This window comes from Panonychus citri, unplaced genomic scaffold (genome assembly GCF_014898815.1).
Source record: "Panonychus citri isolate SS breed McGregor unplaced genomic scaffold, ASM1489881v1 Contig00135, whole genome shotgun sequence".
Taxonomy (NCBI): Eukaryota; Metazoa; Arthropoda; class Arachnida; order Trombidiformes; family Tetranychidae; genus Panonychus; species Panonychus citri.
This window is the reverse complement of record NW_026515540.1, coordinates 1,018,594-1,041,202: the sequence shown is the minus strand read 5'-3', so window position 1 is coordinate 1,041,202 and position 22,609 is coordinate 1,018,594. Positions and strand designations below refer to the sequence as shown.

General features: G+C 30.4%; 5 protein-coding genes across 6 annotated transcripts; 2 read left to right on the top strand and 3 right to left on the bottom strand.

The window, feature by feature from the left end:
• Positions 1-5,954: 5,954 nt before the first annotated feature.
• On the top strand, positions 5,955-8,313 carry LOC128391764 (ectonucleoside triphosphate diphosphohydrolase 3-like). Its single transcript, XM_053351709.1, has 2 exons — positions 5,955-6,541; positions 6,631-8,313. Exons 1-2 carry the CDS (start codon positions 6,431-6,433, stop codon positions 8,062-8,064), a joined length of 1,545 nt encoding a protein of 514 aa, XP_053207684.1. The 5' UTR covers positions 5,955-6,430; the 3' UTR covers positions 8,065-8,313.
• A 3,025-nt stretch (positions 8,314-11,338) lies between these two features.
• On the bottom strand, positions 11,339-14,682 carry LOC128392038 (ATP synthase mitochondrial F1 complex assembly factor 2-like). Its single transcript, XM_053352017.1, has 4 exons — positions 13,577-14,682; positions 11,873-13,477; positions 11,745-11,806; positions 11,339-11,651 (listed from the first exon to the last, which is right to left on the bottom strand). Exon 1 carries the CDS (start codon positions 14,589-14,591, stop codon positions 13,719-13,721), a length of 873 nt encoding a protein of 290 aa, XP_053207992.1. The 5' UTR covers positions 14,592-14,682; the 3' UTR covers positions 11,339-11,651; positions 11,745-11,806; positions 11,873-13,477; positions 13,577-13,718.
• Positions 14,683-16,101: 1,419 nt separating this feature from the next.
• On the bottom strand, positions 16,102-17,056 carry LOC128392039 (acyl-coenzyme A thioesterase 13-like). Its single transcript, XM_053352018.1, has 2 exons — positions 16,858-17,056; positions 16,102-16,782 (listed from the first exon to the last, which is right to left on the bottom strand). The coding sequence occupies exons 1-2, from the start codon at positions 16,939-16,941 to the stop codon at positions 16,399-16,401; spliced, it is 468 nt and encodes a 155-aa protein (XP_053207993.1). The 5' UTR covers positions 16,942-17,056; the 3' UTR covers positions 16,102-16,398.
• Positions 17,057-17,211: 155 nt separating this feature from the next.
• LOC128392036 (uncharacterized) lies at positions 17,212-19,495 on the bottom strand. 2 transcript variants are annotated; one of them, XM_053352016.1, is made up of 5 exons: positions 18,911-19,495; positions 18,712-18,761; positions 18,503-18,655; positions 17,534-18,424; positions 17,212-17,437 (listed from the first exon to the last, which is right to left on the bottom strand). In XM_053352016.1, exons 3-5 carry the CDS (start codon positions 18,630-18,632, stop codon positions 17,319-17,321), a joined length of 1,140 nt encoding a protein of 379 aa, XP_053207991.1. In that variant the 5' UTR covers positions 18,633-18,655; positions 18,712-18,761; positions 18,911-19,495; the 3' UTR covers positions 17,212-17,318. The 2 variants fall into 2 exon arrangements, with proteins under 2 accessions (XP_053207991.1, XP_053207990.1); XM_053352015.1 differs by lacking the exon at positions 18,911-19,495 and having other exon boundaries at positions 18,712-18,899.
• Positions 19,496-20,056: 561 nt separating this feature from the next.
• Positions 20,057-21,029, top strand: LOC128392040 (V-type proton ATPase subunit G-like). The gene is made up of 2 exons (XM_053352020.1): positions 20,057-20,284; positions 20,447-21,029. The coding sequence occupies exons 1-2, from the start codon at positions 20,222-20,224 to the stop codon at positions 20,735-20,737; spliced, it is 354 nt and encodes a 117-aa protein (XP_053207995.1). The 5' UTR covers positions 20,057-20,221; the 3' UTR covers positions 20,738-21,029.
• The last annotated feature ends 1,580 nt before the right edge of the window (positions 21,030-22,609 follow it).

The window sequence follows — 22,609 nt, the reverse complement described above, 5'->3', positions numbered from 1 at the left end:
AATACAGAAACCAAGCTGAATAAATTAATGGAAAAGTTAATTGTTACATTTTAAATTGTAATTTACTATTAATCCATAGCTAATCATAATCTCACATTTACACTTTGTCTTAACAATTATTTTCTCATTCATTACGATTTCAATTCAACTGATTAATTAATCATTTCACGTAACAACATAATCAACTTTAATTCCTTAAATCATATCAACAGTATTATTCTGATTATGATTAAAAAAAAACAATCAAAACTTTGTTATTAATTAATTGTAAGTGTGATGATCCTCAACAATTTCAGTCGATTTGATTTCAACTGTTAACTTGTAACAGTTAATTGTCAACTTGAAGATGAAGATAAATTGTCATTAATTTAATTTCTCTTTTCTAATTAATTTAATTCCATGCAATTTACTCATTATACGATTAATTTAAGGTTCCCAAGGTTCATTAAAACCAATGATAATCATTTATGTTAATTACAATGATACACACAATTTACTAACTATTCACACTAGTAATTAATAACAATGAATAATAATACGATGATAATTGACAATTACAAAGTATCATTATTGTTAATCATGATGATTTTTGATTCTTCATCATATCTTTACATTTAAATTGTTAACAATTCAACAAAATGAAACAGAAACCAAAATACAATTAAAACTGTATCTTAAATTGATTACTATTTGATCAAATTTGGTGTAAATTCATAATCAACATGTTTTATTATTGTATTAATATTATTAACATGAACTAAAAAACAAAATGGTAACAATCAAGAACTAAATTAAAATAAAATTCAGATCAAGTGAATTTAAATCAAGAGGCCAATACCTTTATTCAAATACAACAACGTGATTTATGGCAATGATTAACAATCAAAAGTTAACAATAACAATCAACTGGTGGAAGTTTTTTTTTTGAAAAGTTGAACAATATGATCAAGATGATTAAGATAATAATGAAAAAAAGATGATGATGAAGATGAAGATTCGTGTTAATGGTCAAGAAATAGAGTAGAGAGAGAGAGAGAGAGAGAGAGAGAGAGAGAGAGAGAGAGAGAGAAATGCCCAGGAAATGACCTTCAAATAGCCTTGGATTTAAAGAGAGAGATGCTGTGAGAGCTTGTTGATTAATCTCATCATGAGAACAACAATTGTGATTAAGATGAAGATGAGGGATGATGATGATTAAGATGAAACTACAAGACCAGAAAACGGTACATCTCACCAGGTAAAATTTTCGTTCGGAAGAAAAAACTTTTTTTCTTACTTTAATAGAGAAAATTTTGGAAAGATGATAATCATGATGATTATCGTCATTATCAGTTATGATTAACATTAATTCAGTTGTATAACTTGTCAACGTCGTGAGAATAACTTGTCGTCCACAATATAACATTTTACATCCATAACCAGGAAACTCAACGGATACTAAATCAAGAATCATGAAATAAACTCAATTAATATCATGATTACTCTGTTATTTCATATTCTTGCCTCCTCCAAACATAATGTATTCACAACAATCAACTGAACCACCCACCATACACACAACACAGCATTTAATATCACCCTCAATCATTAACTATCAGTATGGATCAGCTTGTTTTCCATTAATTAAAGTAAAAACTAATTAAACCTCTAATTGTAATACCAGAGGTTCAGTTAATCAAACAAGGTGAATATCCTCCTCGGTCAGTTCGAGGATCAAAAAACTCATGGAAACTGACCCATTGGGAGGGCAAATCATTAGCTAATAGAAGATGATGATTTCCAGTTGACATCATCATTAAGTTAATGATGATAATCAATTTTTACATTGTAAATGAGGAAGTAAAATATCAAATAGTCACTTAATTTAACATCATATTTAATCATTAGCAACATGGATAAAGTTAATTCACTCAATGATCATTAATGAATTCAAGTGATCATCCAGTTAAATGATATTTCTCACCATTACCAATGATATTTGATAGCAAGACAATTAATTCCGGTTCACTAAGAAAACACAAGAATTAAAATTAATTGAAAATTGCAGAAAAAAAGGAGATTAACTCTCTCTCTCTCTCTCGTTGGATTAGATTATCCATTTATACCAAACAAACAAATCAAAAGTCAAAGGTACGTGAAGGTCAATTAAAGGCCATTGTCAACGAATCAACCAACGTTAAATGATCAAGAGTAAAATTAACTTATCGTGAACATAACGGTGTCTGTCTTTAAATCATCAACTTAATCATCTTGTATCATGTGTGTGTGTGTATGTTGTGTGTGGTGAATGAGATTAAACCATTAAACCATAATGGTGATAAGAAGTAATTTAAAAAGGGAACAGTTTTAACAATCGTAAAAATAAATTAATCCATTTTTAATTAAACCTGTTCTCCATTGTTTCTTATGATTTACATCATTAAATCATCAGGTAATCCTTATAGTTGTGTAATCATTGTTAAGCCCAAACAGATTAACCTGTTGAAAGAAGATGAAAAAAAAGTTACCTTTACATTTTTATCCACAAGAGCTTGACCTCATCAAGGTAAGTTCATCTTCATCCAGCATCATCATCATCATCATCATCATCATCATCATCTCTCTCTCTCTCTCTCTCTCTCTCTCTCTCTCGTATTTGTCTCTCCCTTGTCATTGTTGACATAAGAAGACATCAGGTAAAAAAGGAAGTGTCATAGAGTTACTATTAGAATAGAGTTTTTTTAATGGGAGAATATTTTTCTCATGAGAAAAACTCATTCAAATAACGATGAATCTAATGATTCCTTTTAATATGAAGAAGAAAAAAAGATTCAGATACATGGTGATTCCATGATGGATGAATATGAGCCAATGGATATTAACACCCGATTGAAAACAATCCAAACTAAATTTAGAATCAACAATTAGCTTCTTCTCAACAATATTTATTCAGTTGATCATCTTTTTGTATGTAAACTTTTAGTTCAACTATTATATTTGTATATTTATTATTTTCAGACTTAATTGTTATGATTAACTAGATTTCTTTCTATTCACAATCAAATTGTATTGTCATTTGAGAGCAGCAGCATCAGCATCAGAAAAAAATTACAATCAGAAATTTGAATTTTGATAACAATCAACAATCAGGAATATATGATGATGATGGTAATAGAAGTGAATTAATGATTAGTGTTCCCAATTCAATTAGTTAATGATGATGATGATGATTAGTATGATGACCGACAAAGTGTTGAATTAATTGCTTTAACGTGTTAACTATTCATCTTGTTAAATGTCACGAGGCCAACGGATTAACTCAAATCCATCAGAAAAGTTAATCTAATTTACCTGAGATTGTAAATTGAAATCATGTTTTTCAGACTTTGATTGTTACACTTATTATATCCTTGATTATCAACAGAACCATTTAAATCACTTACAATTAACACTCAACATTAACATTGTACATGATGATGATTATAAACAACATGAAAATCTACCTGTTGACTATTGTTAACCAACAATCAGTTAAATTGTTACATTTTCATTTCTCTTTTTAATTTTTTTCACTGACAACAATCAGTTAATCATGATAATAAATTGTTACAGATTATGTTTTCCAAAATGATGATATTAATATAAAGCTAATCTTTGATTATGATACAATAGGAAACACTTTTAATTTTTCACAATTAACTAACTATTAATAGCTCATCAAACACAATTTAGATCAGAATCATTTTATTACTTAAACAAAACTGGATTAGCTGATTGTTGTTCGTAACAATAACAATCTTGTTAAACCAATTGATTATGGTTAACTAATACATTTAACAATGGACATGATTATAAGTATTACCAAGAGTGGGAGGATAATGATGATTAAGATTTTGATTATCACAATTTAAGCTCAAATAGTTAACTTTAATCAAGGAATCAAAGGTAAATCAAGCGAAGATTTTTTTTCTGATCAACTTTAATTTCTCATTTATGATTAACTTTAATTCTTATGATCTAATTGTGATTGTTTGATAATTTGGATTAATTTTCTCTTCTTTCGTTGGTTTAAAAATCAATTGTCCAAATTAAAATTAGAAAAAGTTAATTAACTTTCAATAATTGACAAGATTGATTCGATTCTTAACTGAATCAAAAATAATCAACTAATTGAAAGAAAAGTTTAATCCATCAAATTGAATTGTTAATGTAACTGTTAATTTCATTTGAATAGTTTGAAATCGTTGATCAAGTTAATTGTACAATTAAATTAATTTATTCTTTGTTTTAATTGTAATTAAATTTCTTTCAATTTTAATGTTAATTGTTGGAAACATTTGGATTACAATTAAATTTTCATGTTGATCTGATTTTCATTTCTTCAAACCAACCCATTAATTAGTTAACTATTATTGTTGATTAAATTGATTGTAATTAATCATAAATGATATAATTTTTATTTCCCTGATTAATGGTGAGGTAATTTAAATCATTTTAGATCATCATCTTAACAATTAAAGTTAATCAACATACACACAAATCACGAGAAAGTTTAAAAAACTTTGATTAAATTGTTTTAATTACAATTTATTGTGAATTGTAAACAATTAAAGTTCACATTTGGTGAAAAAATTTATCAATATATTTTGCTGGTTAAACTTTTTGATTGTTACAATTAAAAAGGTCTGACAACAAAAACAACAATCAAAATATGTCATTACCATAATTGAAGTTAATTTATTTTGATCACATTTAATTCAATTGTTATTGTATTAATACAACAATTTGAGTGTTTGAGCAAATTTTAAATTGTTCATTGGTGATTAAATCAAGGTAACAACCAGGTAAGGTTAAATTGTGGCAACTGAATTAAACATCAATCCAATTAGTTGATTGAAAAACAATCAAAGATTTACAATCAACATCATTTACCTTTAAGGTGAATACAAACCTTACGATATGAAAATTAATTGTTGTAATAATGATTTAAAATATTAAATCAATTGAATCATTTTAATTGTCATTGGTTTGATTGTTTATCAATATAAATGAAAAGTGTAAATTGTTTGTGTTAATTATTATAATAAGATGATGGTGAATTTGCTAAATTGTATTAATATCAATGTAAAGACAAGTGATCGGAACTAACTGTCAATTAAATTGATTGACAATTGTAAAAATAGTAAACAAGTAACATCAACAATTAACTTTTGATCAATATAATTGAATCACCCATAGAAATCAGGGTGAGGTTTTAAGTTTCTTTCCAACAACAATTAACAATTTAAACTTTTCAAAGACCAAATTGCTCAGTATTTGCTCCTGCTCTCCCTTGACCAACAGGTAATTTCAATGGGTCATCAACATTGACCACAAGTTAATCTGTTCAATGAGATTAAATTATATTTTTAATCTTCGAGATAAAATCAGCCCAATGAAACTTAAACCTCACATTAAGGTAACTGTTATTAAGAACATAGATAAAGATGATTAGATTTCAGGTGGAAAAGTTAATTGTTGATGTTGATTGCGATTAAAAGTGAGTTTTTAAAGGTAGAATTTTAAAGAGAATAAAAAAGTTCTCTTTTTTTCTCTGTCTCTTGGTTTTCTCTAATTTTTTTCTCTTCATAAGTTCAGATGAAAGGGAATTTTCTTCACGCAATAGAAATCAGTGAATGAGAACAATCAGTCAGGCAAAGAGAGAGAGAGAGAGAGAGACATTCATCATCATCATTAACCCATGGAATATGGGGAAAGGCTTGAAAAGAAAGAGAAGATGAGAAGATGATGATGATAAAGGGAAGAGGTGGGTCGATCTGAGGGCGTGGATGAATTTTCAAGTAGCATTCGGGATCTGGTTCTGGTGGATCTTCCTCTCTCTTTCCATCTCTTTCTTTTCTCTTTCTTTTTTCTATCATCTTCTCATCTTCATCATCTTTCTCTCTCTCTCTCTCTTTACCTTTTTGTCTTTCTATTCTAAACTTCATCTTCTCTCTCTTCATCTCACTTGTTTTTTTCTCTTCTTAATATCGGAGAAGTGAAGAGTTTTTTTCTCTCCTTCCTTTGATTTCCATTGATTTCTCATATTAAACATCGTTTTCAGGTCCACAATCAGCCAAACAATTAACCGTTTTCTCTTTAAATTATTACAATTGTTAACTTCGTAATTTGATCGTCGTTGTTTCTAAATTAACTGACTATTCTATCATTGGAACTTAATCATTTACAACAGGGAATCTTTTTCTTCTTCTTCTTCATAACTTAACAGTTTAATCTTAATTTGAGCGATTAACGTTTTATCGTTATTGTGATTGGATTAATTATCCCTCCTGTGCTCCATCACACCACCAACAGATTATTTGTTTATTAACGTTAATTGTTGGAGATAAACTTTAATTGTGTATTTATTATCTGTAGTGTGCCTGATAATCAACCTTGGGTCATAATCAAAATGGCCCTTAATCCAAGAGTTAAATCAATAATCTTCATCACAACTGGATTAATCATATTCACCATCTCAGCAATAACTTATGCCATTTTTAATCACAAAACTCATTATCAGGTAAGTGATAATCAGCTAATTTTCTTGGGCTAATTTGATTACATTCACAATTTGATATTAACCTAAGTTAAATTGTTCCTTTTAATCAGTATGGTGTATTAGTGGATTCTGGTAATCCAAATGTGACCATAAGTCTTTACCGTTGGCCAGTCGGTCGTTTGAACAGCACTGGACTTGCTGAATTAGCGGAAACTTGTATCTCAAGTGATTTAACTGATTACCTGTCCAATTCAACTGATCTATCTACGGTATATCAACCTTGTTTGTCTCGGGTAATTGGATCACTTGATGATGATCAACAATCATCGTCAACTAGTCAATTGTTTTTCACTGTTTCCGGACCATTAATGTTACTCAATTCATCAAATGGCCGTGAAGTTGCCTCACTAATCCAATCATCGATTGAGTATTTAACTAATGCAACAAAGTTAAATGTTCAACCAGTTCAAGTGATTAACGATCAGGCTGGTTCGGTATTCCCATGGATTGCAGTTAATTCACTTGAGGCTCGAAACTATTTCCCTGAATCAACTGGAGTGACAACAATTAAACACACGGGAGTCATTGAATTATCTTTCACTGGATCGTCAATCTCATTCGAGGTAACCAATTCATCCTTAATCACTTCTGATCAAATCAAATCATCACTTGTCAACGTTACATTGTTTGGTAATAATCACACTCTATGGGAAAAATATTCCTGCCTTGGGTCGGATAAGGGTCGACTTCGGTACCTTGTTGAGTTGATCTCTGGTTCTAGTGAGACTACGGTGGGTGATCCGTGTTTACCCATTGGTGTTAATCAAACAATCAACACGCTTGACTTAATCTCTCCCCATGATCCTTGTCTAATTCAACATTTAACCAAATCTTTGACTGAATCAAACAAAGAGTTCACTCTTATGGGTAAAGGTGATGGATCGACTTGCTCCAAATTGATCTCAGATTTACTCACGGACAAGTCGAAATGTTCAGATAATCCATCCACATGTTACTCACCTCCCGCTCTTGCACCAGAAAATACCGTTTACACGGCGGTTGCTGATCTTCTTTACCCAGTGACTGTGCTTAAAATGACCAATGCCAATCACACAATCGATTACGAGAATTATTATAACCAATCACTTAATCTTTGTTCAATGTCTCGAGATGATTTACTAATTACTTCGGGAGGTAAATTAGCACCAACCTCATTGTGTTTCCAATTGTTGTATAATTATCATACAATTGAAAGTGTTTTCGGCTTGAAAGGAGATAACTGGTCTCGAATTGTGTTCGATCCAAATCTTCGTGGCGATTCAACAATCAACTGGTCAACTGGATTTATGATCAATGCAACAACCTCAATACCCTTACAATCAGTTCCCAAAGTTTGGTTTAATTGGGTCTTTTTCCTCGTATTAACGGCGATTTCTTTGGTCTACCTTGTGATTGGTGCTTACTTTTTGGCCTCATCCCTACGAACCCAACGGGTGCCCAACAAAGAGATCTACGAACCCATTCAACAGCAACCACAACCTTGATTTATAATTAATTCTAATTAACTTTTGTTTTTTTTTTCTAATTACCATGTACTTATATGTGTGCGTCTCTCTCTCTCTCTCACTTCGTGAGCGTTTATTTTGTTTTCAGCGCTGACCAGGCCCGATCGTCGTTGCATAAAAGTGACCACAACGATGAAATCATTTTGTAAGGCAAGAAAAAAATGACAAAACAAAAGTATTATAAATAATAACATTACAATCAAATTTAATTTACAATTTTTCATCAAATCAATTTCTCTATTATCATCATTTAATTGTAATAATCAATAATAAAAAAAACTATTTTCAAGATTAGAAACATATAAGTGACATTTCAATTGGTTTCTTATAAATCATATTTAATATTGCGATGACCCTTGACCCTGGGGTTCACTGGGATGTTGATAATCATTATTCTGGGAAGGGAAATCTAGTTGATTGTTACTATTTCCTTGATTATCATGTGAAGTAATTTCTGTGGATGTCCCTTGGTCATTTGGATTAGTTGATTCGGTAAACGGCAGTAAGTTCTGGTCGTTAGGAGCCTCATGATCAGCGGGGATATTTTGTGAGTTCAATGCTGAACTTTGAGTATTTTGAGGATTTTCACTTGTTGTCGAGCCTTCAGCTTGAGATGAACTTTGATCTCCTGAAAAACTATGGTGGTTCTGATCTGAAGTAATTGGCTGACCATGAGAAGACAACTGATCTGAATTACCATGATCATCAGAATCAAGACCATTGTGATCACTTGAAGGTCCATCGAATGCTGATGTGACGTCATTATGATTAGTACTTTGGTCTAATTGTGACCCACTGGCGTTATCAGAGTTAACACTTTGATCAGAATTTTGATTAGCAAAATTTTGTTCACCATCAAGACTAAAACCACCATCATCATCATCAGAATAACCACCATGCATGTAATCACTTCCATGACCTTTTTCTTTCTTCTCTTTTTTCGACATTTTTTTAGCCTTTTTCATCATCTTCTTCATCTTCTTACCCTCTTTCATCTTTTCTTTCTCTTTCTCTTTCTCCTTTTCTTTATGTTTATCATCTTTCTTTTTCTTTTTCGCAATAAGCGCTCCTGTTAATCCACCAGCTAATCCTCCGGCAAGTCCACCGGCTAATCCACTAGCCACACCACCCACAAGTCCAGCCACTGCCCCAACAGCCCTTAAACCACCCGCTGGATCGGGCACAGGCACAGGAAGAGGCAGAGGCAGTGGCACAGGTAAAGGTAAAGGTAACGGCAGAGGGACAGGTAAGGGCAATGGCACTGGAACGGGAATACTTTGACTTAGGATTATAATCACAGAGAAAAGAAAAGCATGAATTAAGATAATCAACTGAAAAGAAAAATCGAAAACAATTAATTAATCATCACAATTAAAGAATAGAGAAGATTAAGTTGCTGGTAACACTGAAATTAAATGTTAATTGTTAAACAAAGGAACACAATTAATATCCATTGGAAAACTAATTGAAACAATTCACAACTAATCAGACTTTTCCAATGGATTTTTCTTCATTAATTTAAATTGATTGTAAAACTTTTGATGATTTGAATCCGAAAAAAATTCTAATTGTACTTACATTGAATCTCATTTCCACTAATCAAAACCGATTGTGAATTTATGATAAATAAATAAATAAAATCAATAAATTAACTCGAAAAATTGATTCGATTGTTGAACTTGAAATGAGCTGATTGTTTGGTCGATTGTGACAATTTATAGTTTCTCACTTATTTAAGCCCATGATTTGTGGGTTATAATTAAATCATAAGAATTAGAAATAAACATAACAATCAATTAATTAGATTAGTCATTAATTTGTACTGATTAATCTATTAATATAAGCAAAACAATCAAGTGTTGATTAATAAACTGAATGGTTAATTGTTTAAAAGAAAGTAAAAACAATCTAATTTCTAATGATTCTTTAAATTGAAACAATCAAATTTTACATCATTAATTGTAGTAAATTAAGTAAATCATTGGAAAATTATTAGTTATACTTAACGAGTATTAATTGTGCTTAGGTTAATTTTGGACTTATATTATTACAATTAACTTTTTAATGGATGATTATTAATTCAACCCAATCTCTGTCTAAATGGCTCATTAACTACACAAGGTCAATCAAACAAATTAAATGGTTAGTTAATTTGTTTACAATATTTTGATACAATTAACGACTAACTAATCTAAATCATTATTGCCCTAAAATTAGGCCTTAATAATTAATCAAATTTAGGTGAAAATGATCAGTAACACAAATTAAACTGATTAGAGTTTCTTTTAGATCAAAACAATCAAACCGATAATAATTAATTGTTCTGAAATTTATGTCTATAAAAATATATCTTTTCTAATATTCTCGATAATTAATAACAACAATTAACTCGATTATCTATCAATTGATTTTGATTCTTTTGAATATTGAATATTTTGATTAACTTTTTTCCCTCTTAATCATTTGCTGACCAAAGTATTTAATTCACCTGAACATGAATTTTTACCAACCATTGTGATTGTGATTCTGTTTCCATGAATCATGATCAGTTGATTTTGATAAATTATCATGGACCAGCCCATTGTTATCAAACTTAAATTGGGTTCTGAAATAATTTGAGTACAACAATCAGTTAATAATAATGAAATAACTGCAACAATCAACAATCAAAATCACAACAACAACAACAGATAACATCAATTGCTGAACAAAAAACAGGAAGGTAACAAATAATGTAATCTATTTAATAGTAATCAACATTATCCATCATTAACAACAATTAAATGTATATTTCATACTCTTTTTTTATCCCTTTGATTAAACACAATTTAATATACTCCAAGTGTAATTTGATTGTTGTTGTTATTTGTTAATCAAGGTGGAGTTGACAGAGAGTGTAAACAATTAACAAGATTTACCTTAATTCCTCAAATCATTAAAATCAATTGATTTTTTCTGATTGTTTTTTATAATAGTAATCATCCAAACATAAATAAGGAAATATTTAGTTAATTGTTGACAAATTGTTTGAACGTTTAATTTTCATCCTTGAAATTGACCAAATTGTTTGATCTAATCAACAACAACAATTAACAATCAACCATCATATTAATAATAACACATGAGAAAAACAAAATTTGCCTCCAAATCATTGAAATACTAATTTGACAGAAGTAATAAAAAAGCTTAACAATCAAATGATAATAATAATAGAAATTAATTGTTTCAATAATAATAAAATGGACAAAATTGATTGTTAGAATTAGAAAACAATTATTTAATTGAACAAATAAATAAACGATAACATGAAGTTAAAACCTTGGACATTTGTGATGAATGAATTGTAAGACTCGCTTAACAATTAACTTTAAATACAATGATGATGAAGATGAACAATCAATAAATTAGTGACTATTTAAAATTGATTATCGACGACCAGAAATAACAGTTGCTCTTCGGGTCAGGATAATGTTTGACCCTTTGCCCTTTTTCCCGGTGGACAAAATAACATCACCACCTCCGAATCCTCCTTGGCTAATTATGTTTGATCCTTTTCCTTTCTTACCCTGTAAACAATTAACAAGAAAATTACAATTAAATCAACTAATAGTCCAAATGATAAACACTCATCACAATCTAATAAATGGTCAGTTAATTACCGTTGATAAAACAAGTCGCCCACCACCAGGACCACCGCCGAGGATAATGTTGGATCCTTTGTCTATCAATGATCAGAATTGAAAGTTAGTTAAACAATTAAGAAAATGACAATTAGTTAATCACTTACCTCCAGCTTGAACCTCCATGATCAATGCAATTGTGATTAAAAGAGCACAAATAATGAAACTTTTTGAAACCATTTTCGTTGATTGTTGGTGTTGGTGTTTAAATAATAATTTAAATTGTTGTTGTTGTTGATTGTTGAGTAACCAAATTGTAACTGATTTATTTTCATTGGAAACCATTCATATTTAAACAAATTGTTCTGGTTGGTTAATTAAGTCAAGTTTGGTTGATTATACCAAACCAAAAGGGGACAATTTGTTTGGATTGTAATTAAGTGATTAAAGGTGATCATTTAGTGATTAAGGTTGACAACAATTAGTTAATTTTCGTTAATTTTTTTGTTCTCTTTTCTTTTGTTTCTAATAAACTAACCAAAAGGATAAACTCATCAATATTTAATTATCATCATAATTATTGTAATTATTTATTGATTGTTTAACTAAATTACCTGAACTATTGTATTGATTAGCCTTTTACTTGATTTACTTAATTATTGATAGCTATTAGTTAATCATTTTGTACATTAACCTGGATTATGTCAATTTGCTTACCCTTACAACTGAATTGATTGTGACAATTTAACCAATAATCACACTTACCTTGAATTGTTTGCAATAATTTAAGTTTCATTTCCGTGTTTTAATATGTAAATAATTTAGTTTGTTGTTAATTGATCAATAACAATTAACTCAAATACGATTAAACTTGGAGTAAATTGTTTAAGGTCGATAATGATAAGCTAACAATCAATAATAAATGATGAATCATTGATTGCTTTTAATTGATCATTGATTAACCGGAAAGGTGATGAGAAATTAAAATTTTTCATCTATACAATTAGTTAGTTAATTAAATTAATTAGATAATAATAATTGTACGATTTAATTGTTTGGATGAATAGAGAGAAAGTAAGAAATTGTTTCACCTCTAGGCATTAATCGTTAATTGTTTAAAGTTAATTGTTTATTATTATGATTGTAATTGTGGAGGAACCATAATCATTGATGAGAAAGTTAAACAATCGAAAATCAAATCAAATTAAATAAAAAAAGAAAAAGAAAATAAAACAATTACAATGGAAGTTAATCATTACCTGGAATTAAAGTTAATTGTGTGAGAGAGAAATAGAAACAATTAACTGATTAACCGAAAATAATTTACACTCATGATTTTGTAGTTCCCTTAATTGTTAATTGTAATAAGTGTATATGGTTTTGTTTTCATCGATACACTATCCGTCATGGTTAATTGTTTGTAGTAATCATCTTAATTGAGTAAAACATTAATTGTAATGGTTAAATAATGTTTCTCATTTTCAATCAACTCTAAGATGATGTTGGTTAATCTCCATTGGGATATTTAAATTGTCCTTGCGATTTAATTACCAAGACAATAAAAGGCCTTTTGTGTAAATCATATGGTGAATATGGTTAATTGTTGACTCTCTCATTTGATTTCCAATTTAATTTAATAGCCTTGAGTTAATAAACATCATTCAAATTAACACTAATCATTAACCATCCAAGAAGATGAAGGTAATTCATTAATCCAATCGAAAGATGATCATCATCATCATGATTAAAGGTGTTGTGATTAAGAATCCAATCTATAATTGTAAACAGGGAACAAGAAAACAATAGGAAAAAACAATAACAATTAAAAGGGAAGGTTATTAATGAGAGATTTTAATTTAATTGTTACTTACATTAGACTGTTGAGTGAACAGTGGAAATATGTATGATTATTAGTTTCCAATTCAAGTTGATTTATAACTAGTCGATTGTCAATTTGTTTTTGATTAGTCTGAATCGATTTGATAACTAACATTAATTTGGACTTAGAACAATTTAGTAAGATGATGTTTTCGATTTGGTGATTGATTTAAATGATTCTGAATTAGTGAATACAAATAACAAAGCAGCTGAGACTCGAGCTCGAGTCATCATTAATTCAATTGTATGGGCCCATTCAACGTTTCCCCAGATTGATGTTTGATATTCAAGTTCGAGCCTTGATAGACTAACTGCTTCATTAACTGAGATCTTTTTATCAATTAACGCCAATGTCAGGATAACTGATTTAAGTGATTCGGTGATTGAATAGATACCATGAAGAGACCATTGGTTATATGAAAGAAGGTGTCGATGGAGAGTCGATTGGGTTACCGGTGGGATTGGAGGGAGGAAAACGTCCTCCGTCAATGGAACCTGACAATTGTATCGAGTTGAAAGCCAATCAATCATTGGATCCCAGCGAGTGATTTGTAATTTGTACAAATCAACGGGTTCTCGAAGACGGAAACAAATCGTATCGGTGGCTAAAAATTCCAATATTGAATTAGCTAAAGTCTCTTTGGTGTGATTCTCAGGATTATCTATGGCACAATTGGTTAAATTGGTTAAATGCATCTCGTAACTTTTAATCGTATCCAGTTGACATTTCCATTCATTGGCAACCATCAAAGCTAATTGTTGAGATTTCACTTGAACCAGTTTATTAAATGGTGTCTTTATCCTTTTACCATCTAAACAAATCTCATATAAATCATCAGAATTAATTACTGAGACATCTTTGTAAAAACGTTTACGATGTTTTGATTCACTGGAAAACCTTTTATATGAATTAACAAAATAACCGACATTCACTTTAACCAGAACCCGATCTAAATTGTGAACAGAGTCACTTCTCAATAGAAAACGAAACAAATTAAGAGAAGACATTTTTCTAGGATAATTAAAAATTTAAATCAAAATTAAATAGAAAACAATTAAATAAACAAAACAAAACAAAAAAGAAAAGAAAATGTAAATAAACAAAATTCACAGAAAATCATATGATATGAACATGTGATTTTCTCACATCGACTCATTTTTGGCGCTTAATTGAAGAAACTTTGATTTACTATTAAAGTGAATTTGTGTCAATCATTTTCATAGAAAATGTGATTTGATCTAATATTTAATTAGAATGAAAATCAATTGTGGTCAAAATGGTTTCGTTTTATTGTTTTTAGTTTACAATCAAATAGAAGAAAAAATTTTTACAAATTTTTGATGAGAATTTATTTTAAATTGGTGAGTTTCAGGAAAGAAAACAATTAATTGATAATAAGAGTTGTAGAAACAATTATCTAATGAGATGAACGAGATGATTAGTTTGGAGAAATTTACAATTAAAATCAATATAAGGCTGATTTCGAATCTGATTGTTGATTTTTTGGGTTTTAATCACTAATTCCCATTTTTGATTTATTGGTTATGGTGATTGTGTTGAAGATGGTTAACCAATGTAAATTGAATCTTCAAACTTAATTGTTGGTGCGCTGTAAATGACTTTACCTCCTTTGGCAATATTTGCCTTTAAATAAGGTAAAATTAACGCTTTGGTTGCAGCAATTAACTTTTTTCGTCGACGCATCTTCCTGGTAATCGCTGTTGAACTGTCATCTACAAAGAAAATCATAATTAAAACTGATACAATGATCATTAGGAAAAGGATTCGTTGGTAATTCATGATTTGACAGCACAATTTAATCGTCACAGTAACGACACAGTAAATGAAACACTAAAAACTGACCAGTTAATTTTTGATCAACTAACTGATTGGGTTGATTAAATGAACGAATATGATGAGAAAATCAAATTGACTCTCGAAAGAAACACAATTAGCCTTTCGTATTAAAGTGATTGCGATCAACTCAAATGGGTCAAAAATGGAATCAAATTGATTGGGTTATGATGAAGATGCTGTTAATGGTGATGAGGAGGAGGAAGATGATGATGATGATGATGATGAGGATGAGGATAAAGATGAAGATGAAGATGAAAGAGAAATGAAAGTGAAAGATGAAATATTGAACCGGTCAATCAGATTGGTTAACCTGAATAAAGGTGATGATTAAGATAAGACTACAATCAAGTTTAGATTGTGATTAGGCTATTTAAAGGCAAAGTAATGATAATAAACTATTAATAAAATTAAATAGCGGAAGTAAATTGACTCGTTCATCTGAACTGATTGTTGGTCGATAAGTAATTAGTGAACTTTTTTTTCACAATTAAAAGTTATCATTGATAATCGGTAACAAGAAATGTGATCGTAATTAACATTTAAGTTAAGATGATTAAAGAAAAATCTCATTTGATTGTCGTAGTGATTAAATCAACTAAGTGATAACAAACATGTCAATTGAATTAAAACAACGAGCGATAATTAATTTGCACAATTAACTTTACATTTTCCTCAATTGTCGAGACTTTAATCTGTTTATTAAATTATTTTCATTTGATTACAGAATATAAATTGTAATATAAACGCATTTTAAAACTACAATTACGATATCAAGGTAATTAAAACACTTATTAATATAATATTTTCAAGACAATTTGAATTGCTCTTGTGAAAACTTCACTAGCAATTAATTGATTCACATTCAAATTGAATGAAATAACTTCCTTGATCATCATCTAATCAGTGGACAATTAACTCAGCCTGAACAAGTTGATCATAATTACACTAATACTTTGATCATTTTGACTTATTAAATAACATTTTTGAATGAGTTCCTCGAGCAATTAATTTGCCCTCGTCCTTATTAAGCAGATCGACATTCAAATAGGCCATGGTTCGTCCTCGATTCAATGTACTACACTCGATTAGTAAGGTTTGACCAATGGTCATCGGACGAATGTAGGTGACATTTAAAGCGACGGAAGCTGAGGCTGATTCTGAGAAATCAGCTACATCCCCAGAAATCAGTTCGACCTCCGATGAGGCCAAAGCCAAAGTCGACATAACATCGACTAGAGTAGCGATAAATGCACCATGAAGTCCACCACTTCGGTTCGAGTGTTCCTTGTCGATAACAACCTCGGCGGTTAAATTTCCTCCACCCGCCTTGACAATAGTAACCTAATCGAGAATCAGACAATCGAAACAATTAAGATGAGAAATTGAAAACACTCCAACAATTAAAGAGACAATTACCTTTTCTAATATCTTATCAAAGTTGCCATTCTCAACTCTCCTCTTTAACAAATTACGAACCACTGGCAGAACCGTTGATGACATGATTAACTGATTATTGTAAAATCAATCACTTGATTAGTGTAAAAGTCAAAACATTGGGAGTAAAATTGTCTCAATTGAGAAAATTTTGACAAAATTGTTTTTATTTTGAGAGAGAAAAAGTAAACATGTGATTTCATCATTCGTTTGCCAGTGGCGGTTAATTGAAGATTCATTTATCTATCAACAATTCTAATTGTCAATTAGTTAATTGTTTACCTTTCTATTGATTTGGTAATCATTTAGATAAATCGTAACAATTTAGTGGAAAGGTAAGATCACTTTTCAGCTCTTTATTGTTTTCTTAAAATAAAGAAACATAAATGTTGTACAAATTTGTTAATCATTTCGATTGTGATTATTAATTGTTTTTTTCTTAATTACGAGCAAGTGATTTGTTCATATTTTAAGGCGAAACCTTTTTGATTCGTTGGTCCAGTGAAGACAAGGTCATCAGTGTCATCGCTGTGAACGTATAGTACGAAAGGTTTACTGTAACCTTAGGGAAGAAAAAGTCAAGAGAGATTAGTTTTAATTATGATCAGTTTGTTGATTGAATTTAGTGTTGATTAGAAAATTTAATTTGGTTACTTACTGGTGATTGGGGTCGAAAGAGATGAACCATCAACCGAAGCTAATCTTTGACCACAGAATCGATCTTGAGTCATTGTTAATCCATCAGCTGATCCCGAAGGTATGACGACATAATCGCCGCCGTCCGATTGACCTCGATTAACTGTACATCCAGAGCTGACAATGTTTGGATTTTGGTAACCAACACCCGATTGTGATTTACGAAAACCACCAAAATCAAAATCGGCTGAAGTCCAACGGATACCACAACTTCGAGGAGCTTGAGCGATACAAATACCATAGTTCATATTGTGGAAATAGTTTGGACTTTGAGTCGGTAAAAGTAGCGAAGTGATCGAAGAGCTAACTGAACCTTGTTGTTGATTGTAAGGTCGAGATCGAGGCATCCCTCGGTAATTTAGTGACTCAACTGTCCCCGAAGTTGAGGTGTAATACTGAAGACACCCGGAGGGCGCTCGAAATGGCGATTGACAAGGAATCTGTTGAATTCTGATGCTCCATTTACGGTTATACATTTCCTCATTAGCGGTATTGACAACAAGTAACAAAGGTTCATTAATCTCGGCGGGATCAACGTCAATGTAAACATGTTGACCGGTCAGATCCCCACAAAGGCCATTAGCGGGCAGTCCAGTTGAATTGAAATTAGAAGCTCCCGAAATAACAAATGAATCAGTTAGATAACCACACGAACCATTTCTTGGCGGTGCCAATGAAAATTCATCAAAATCTAATCGTATCTGACAAATTGGATACTTTTGGATCAAATTGTTTCGGTGTAAGGTGAAAATGCACATCGGTGGGTTGAGACGTTCCGTTTGAAGGGTCGGATATTGTGGCGATACAAAATAACTCTCATTGGCACTAATCACTGAACGACATGTTCCTTGATCTAGTTGAGACAAGAATTCGAAAGAAATTAAAATACAAACAGATCGAAATGACTTAGATGGATAAATGATTTACTCACAGATACAACAGGCCATTAAAAGGCCACAATTTCCAGCGACAATACCACCGGTGGACGAACACGCGGCTTTGGGCATACATAACCCCACTCGATTGTCAGCTGAAGTGTAACACTCTGATCGAGGGATCATCGGTGATAAAAGATTGTTGAACACTGAAGAAAAAGACAAAGTTAATTGTTGCATTAATTAGCGAGAAAATTAAACTCACCATTTTGACTTCTTGTGAAAAGTTGACAAAAACTTGGAACAGTTAGTAAACTAATTATGGAAACAATCAAAGTAAAAGAGTAAATTGTTGAAAGTTTGAACATTTTGATTTGTCCAATTTTAGAATCAATGACTGATTGAAGATTAAATTGATTTAGTTTAGAAAATTTTGATCTAATCAAGTTGATTCTCTAGCTTACCTTGGTTACTGAAGAGAGAAATGAAATTAATTTCTATTATCAATTTGTTTGTTTGTTGATAACAAGTTATAATTATTAATTTAAGGCTAATATTTACATCACTTGTGTGCTTTTAACACTATTGTGTGTAAAAAAAGGGCAAAATTATCACAACAATCCCTTTACAATTAAATTGAATTTACATAATTTAGCTTATCACTTTATTTTTAGTGTTGCTTATGATTGTAAGGGTTTGTATTGTTTTGATAAACATGTGATTCCTCAATCTTTAGGTGAAACGAGGCCAATTAACAGATTGGTGTTAATTTACTCATAAGATAATCATGACGATAATTTATATTAGAACAACAGGGACCACTGATTAATCCAAAATTTAGGTCTAATTTCCTTCTTTGATTGTACCACAGTAAACAGGAAGTATCATTAATATCCATCCGTTGGTTCAATGGCCTTTTTAACGGTTAAAACATTTTCTTAACAATAAATTGTCAAAATTATAATTATAATTACTCTCGGTAGGATCAATTTTTGTAGCACCTTAATATAAAAAAAAGTACATAAACCAGCGACGATTAAACCATTAAATTTACTAATCTTCTCGTTTCTTTAAAGCTTCATCTAAAGCCCGACGATTCAATGTTTTAATTATTGCATCTCGTTCCTCTCTTTCAAGTTTATCTGTGTCAACTTGCAACTTGCGAAACGGCATCAAAGTAGCCTCATAAATTTTAGGCTCATTGTAGATGCTAAACATGGCGATGGGGAAAAAAATGTACACAAAAACACGGAGACTTTCGGTCTTCCAACCCGCCATGACAACAATTAAAAAGCAACAACAGAAACGAGACCAAACCTAAAAGAGAAAACAAAACAATAACAAAAAAAAACCAACGATTTAGAATCAATCACCAACCTTTAAGGCAAACAAAGCCTTGAGTTACATGCGAAAATATTAATTTTACTTACAATTACAAAGAATGTTAAATATTGTGATTAGTTAATTGAGAAATTAATTAATTATCACTGAGAAAAAAAAAGTGAAACGAGAAAACAAAAATGTAAACAAACCCTCATGAAGAAAAGAAAGAAAAATTCACGAGATGTCGCCACTGTAATGCGATTCGACTCTATAATTTTCTGGTTAATATTTGGGTGTTGTTTTGATGACAGTGAATGACATTGAGAAGTTAATAAATTTCTTACACCTAATTAGCGTTTTTAATTTTCTCTTCCTCCTTCTTAACATTCCCAAGTTGATCTCTAGTCCCAAATTTACTTAGATCTCTTGTCCAAGTATAAAGAGTTACAAAAATGGCGAGTCAATCAGAAGGAATCAGAAAGCTTCTTGATGCCGAGAAAAAAGCTGCTGAAAAGGTAAGAAAATGTTTTTTCTCTGACATTTAATTTTCTCCAATAGTAGTGATTGTTTATCTTTCAATTTATTCTTTTTCCATTTAACCTTCATTCTATATACATAATTATACTTATAAACGTACATATTTCTCTTTTGTTTCTTTTGTTCATTTTCTTATTCAGGTCTCTGAGGCTAGAAGGAAAAAGGCAAGAAGACTGAAACAAGCAAAAGAAGAGGCGATCATTGAGATTGAGAAATTCCGTAAAGAAAGGTTAGATGCTTTCTCGGCCTATGAAAAGAAACACATGGGATCAAAGGACGACGAGCAAGTAAAGATTGAACAAGAAACCCGAACCAGATTGGATGCTATGCATAAAAAAGTGGCCGGTACCAAAGATAAGGTCATACAAGATTTACTAGATATGGTTATTTGTAACGTTGAACCTTCATTACATCGTAACTTAAAATCTTAATCATATTCTACTATTTTTCCTGCTTTCTCCAAGATGATGTGTTTTTTTTTCTTTATCCTGGTTTTGTTTTGTTATTTCAATGATTTAAGAAAGAAAAAAAAACTAATATGTGTGAATATTAATATTCTTTGGGGGACCTCATCAGTTAGGCCTTTTGGAAATCACATCTCAATGTATTCAAGTCAATTTGCCATAGTCACAACAATAGTCCCGGTTTGAAAACGTAATATTTATCACATGAGTGTAATCAAGATGAAATAAAAACAAAAAAAAGTTAATCATGATTAACAAATGATTCTATTTACATTTATTGTGTATCATCAATCAACCAAAGTGAACTTGAAATGGTTCCAATCACAATTAACCAATTCGATTCATCTTTAAATAGTCCAATTGGTTTTCTAGCAACGATCAACCGTTTTGTTAATTGTTGATCTTTTTTTTTTGAAACCAAATCAAAAAAACGAAATCATCATGTCAGATATTCAATTCGTTGCTTAATTGTTAACAAGGTTAACAGAACAATTAATTGTTGTATTGAAACAATTGATAAGCTTGACAAGTTAAACAGTTAATTGTGAATTCAGTTAACCAGGAATAAATAATCCAAAGTTAATTGTTAATCTTAATTTTTGTCTCTTTTGTTGTTGTTGTTGTTGTTTTTTAATCATAAGAAACAAATTAACAGTTTAGATGATTAGTTAAATTGTAAATTAATTAGACTGATAAATATGTTATTCTTAATATTTAAATTAAAAGCCTTATGATAATCAATGATACAGGTCAACAATTTTAATTAGAGTTGAATTGTTCACCCAAATATAATAAACATATTGTTACAATTAACTTTTCAGGTGAAATTTAGTTGATTAAATTATTATTTTTTAATTGACTAGTTAATTAGCTTTAATTTTGAACAATCTTAGGATTTTTTCAATATCCTATGGGGATGATGCTTTAAATGACCAGTACAATTAATTTGATGTTACACAATTGACCATCACTTTTGATTAAACAATTTCTGTAATTTAGTTGACTATTAAACTAATGTAAATATTAATTAATTGTTGTAATTAGTTTCCCTGGGTGAGGTCAGTTCAAGTCCACTTGTCAAGCAAATCCTAATAAAAGTATATAAATGGTCAGTAAATTGTTGATTGTCCAGTTAATGAAAATTAGTTGAAACTTATTCCATTGAAACTTAAAAGTGATCAAGTTAATCATGATTTCTCAAAATTTGGTAAGTAAAAGATTTAATTGTCCTCCATAGATCCTTGTTTCCCCTTAATTGTAAAACAATCCAAGTTAATTGTGACCATATAATTGATTGAATTGTCAATCACAACGATTGTTGATCTTTTATGATCAGTTTTATCCGAAAGACTAATGGAAAAGTAATTTACCCTCGAAACAAAACTCTATTTTTCTAAACAATTAACTTAAAATTGATTTCCCTTAAAATCCTCATCATAAACAGGTCGTTAAATTGTTAACAATTGTTTCCTTAATTGTGATTCTCTCCATGGGAACATCAAACGCCTTCAGCATCGGCTACTCGCTTTACTTTCCTTATTACGGTTATGGCGGCGGAATTGGCTTCCGTCATCCCTCACCCCCGATGTGGGGACGCTAAGGGCCTTTGGAAACAACAATTAACCCTCAAAGAGTCCAAACAATCAACAATTAACTAAATTAAAATCACCAATTGATGTATTTTTCTTACAAACTGATTGTACAAACATGAAGCTTCAAACAAACATGTAAACTTATCCATTGGAAGTTATTGATTGTTGTCAATAAAATTAAAACGAAACTTAATTAATGATTAATTTACTTTTATTTGATTGTTTGTTAATTGTTTCCTTTTAATTC

Excerpts from the sequence above, each read along its gene's own strand:
- LOC128391764 (XM_053351709.1), top strand. The coding sequence starts at position 6,431 with ATGGCCCTTAATCCAAGAGTTAAATCAATAATCTTCATCACAACTGGA. Across the intron at positions 6,542-6,630 it reads ATCACAAAACTCATTATCAG|TATGGTGTATTAGTGGATTC; the intron begins GTAAGTGATAAT and ends CCTTTTAATCAG.
- LOC128392036 (XM_053352015.1), bottom strand. The coding sequence starts at position 18,814 with ATGTTCAAACTTTCAACAATTTACTCTTTTACTTTGATTGTTTCCATA. Across the intron at positions 18,656-18,711 it reads TTTCACAAGAAGTCAAAATG|TGTTCAACAATCTTTTATCA; the intron begins GTGAGTTTAATT and ends CTTTTTCTTCAG. Across the intron at positions 18,425-18,502 it reads TTTAATGGCCTGTTGTATCT|ATCAAGGAACATGTCGTTCA; the intron begins GTGAGTAAATCA and ends TGTCTCAACTAG.
- LOC128392039 (XM_053352018.1), bottom strand. The coding sequence starts at position 16,941 with ATGTCATCAACGGTTCTGCCAGTGGTTCGTAATTTGTTAAAGAGGAGA. Across the intron at positions 16,783-16,857 it reads TTGATAAGATATTAGAAAAG|GTTACTATTGTCAAGGCGGG; the intron begins GTAATTGTCTCT and ends ATTCTCGATTAG.
- LOC128392040 (XM_053352020.1), top strand. The coding sequence starts at position 20,222 with ATGGCGAGTCAATCAGAAGGAATCAGAAAGCTTCTTGATGCCGAGAAA. Across the intron at positions 20,285-20,446 it reads AGAAAAAAGCTGCTGAAAAG|GTCTCTGAGGCTAGAAGGAA; the intron begins GTAAGAAAATGT and ends TTTCTTATTCAG.
- LOC128392038 (XM_053352017.1), bottom strand. The coding sequence starts at position 14,591 with ATGTCTTCTCTTAATTTGTTTCGTTTTCTATTGAGAAGTGACTCTGTT.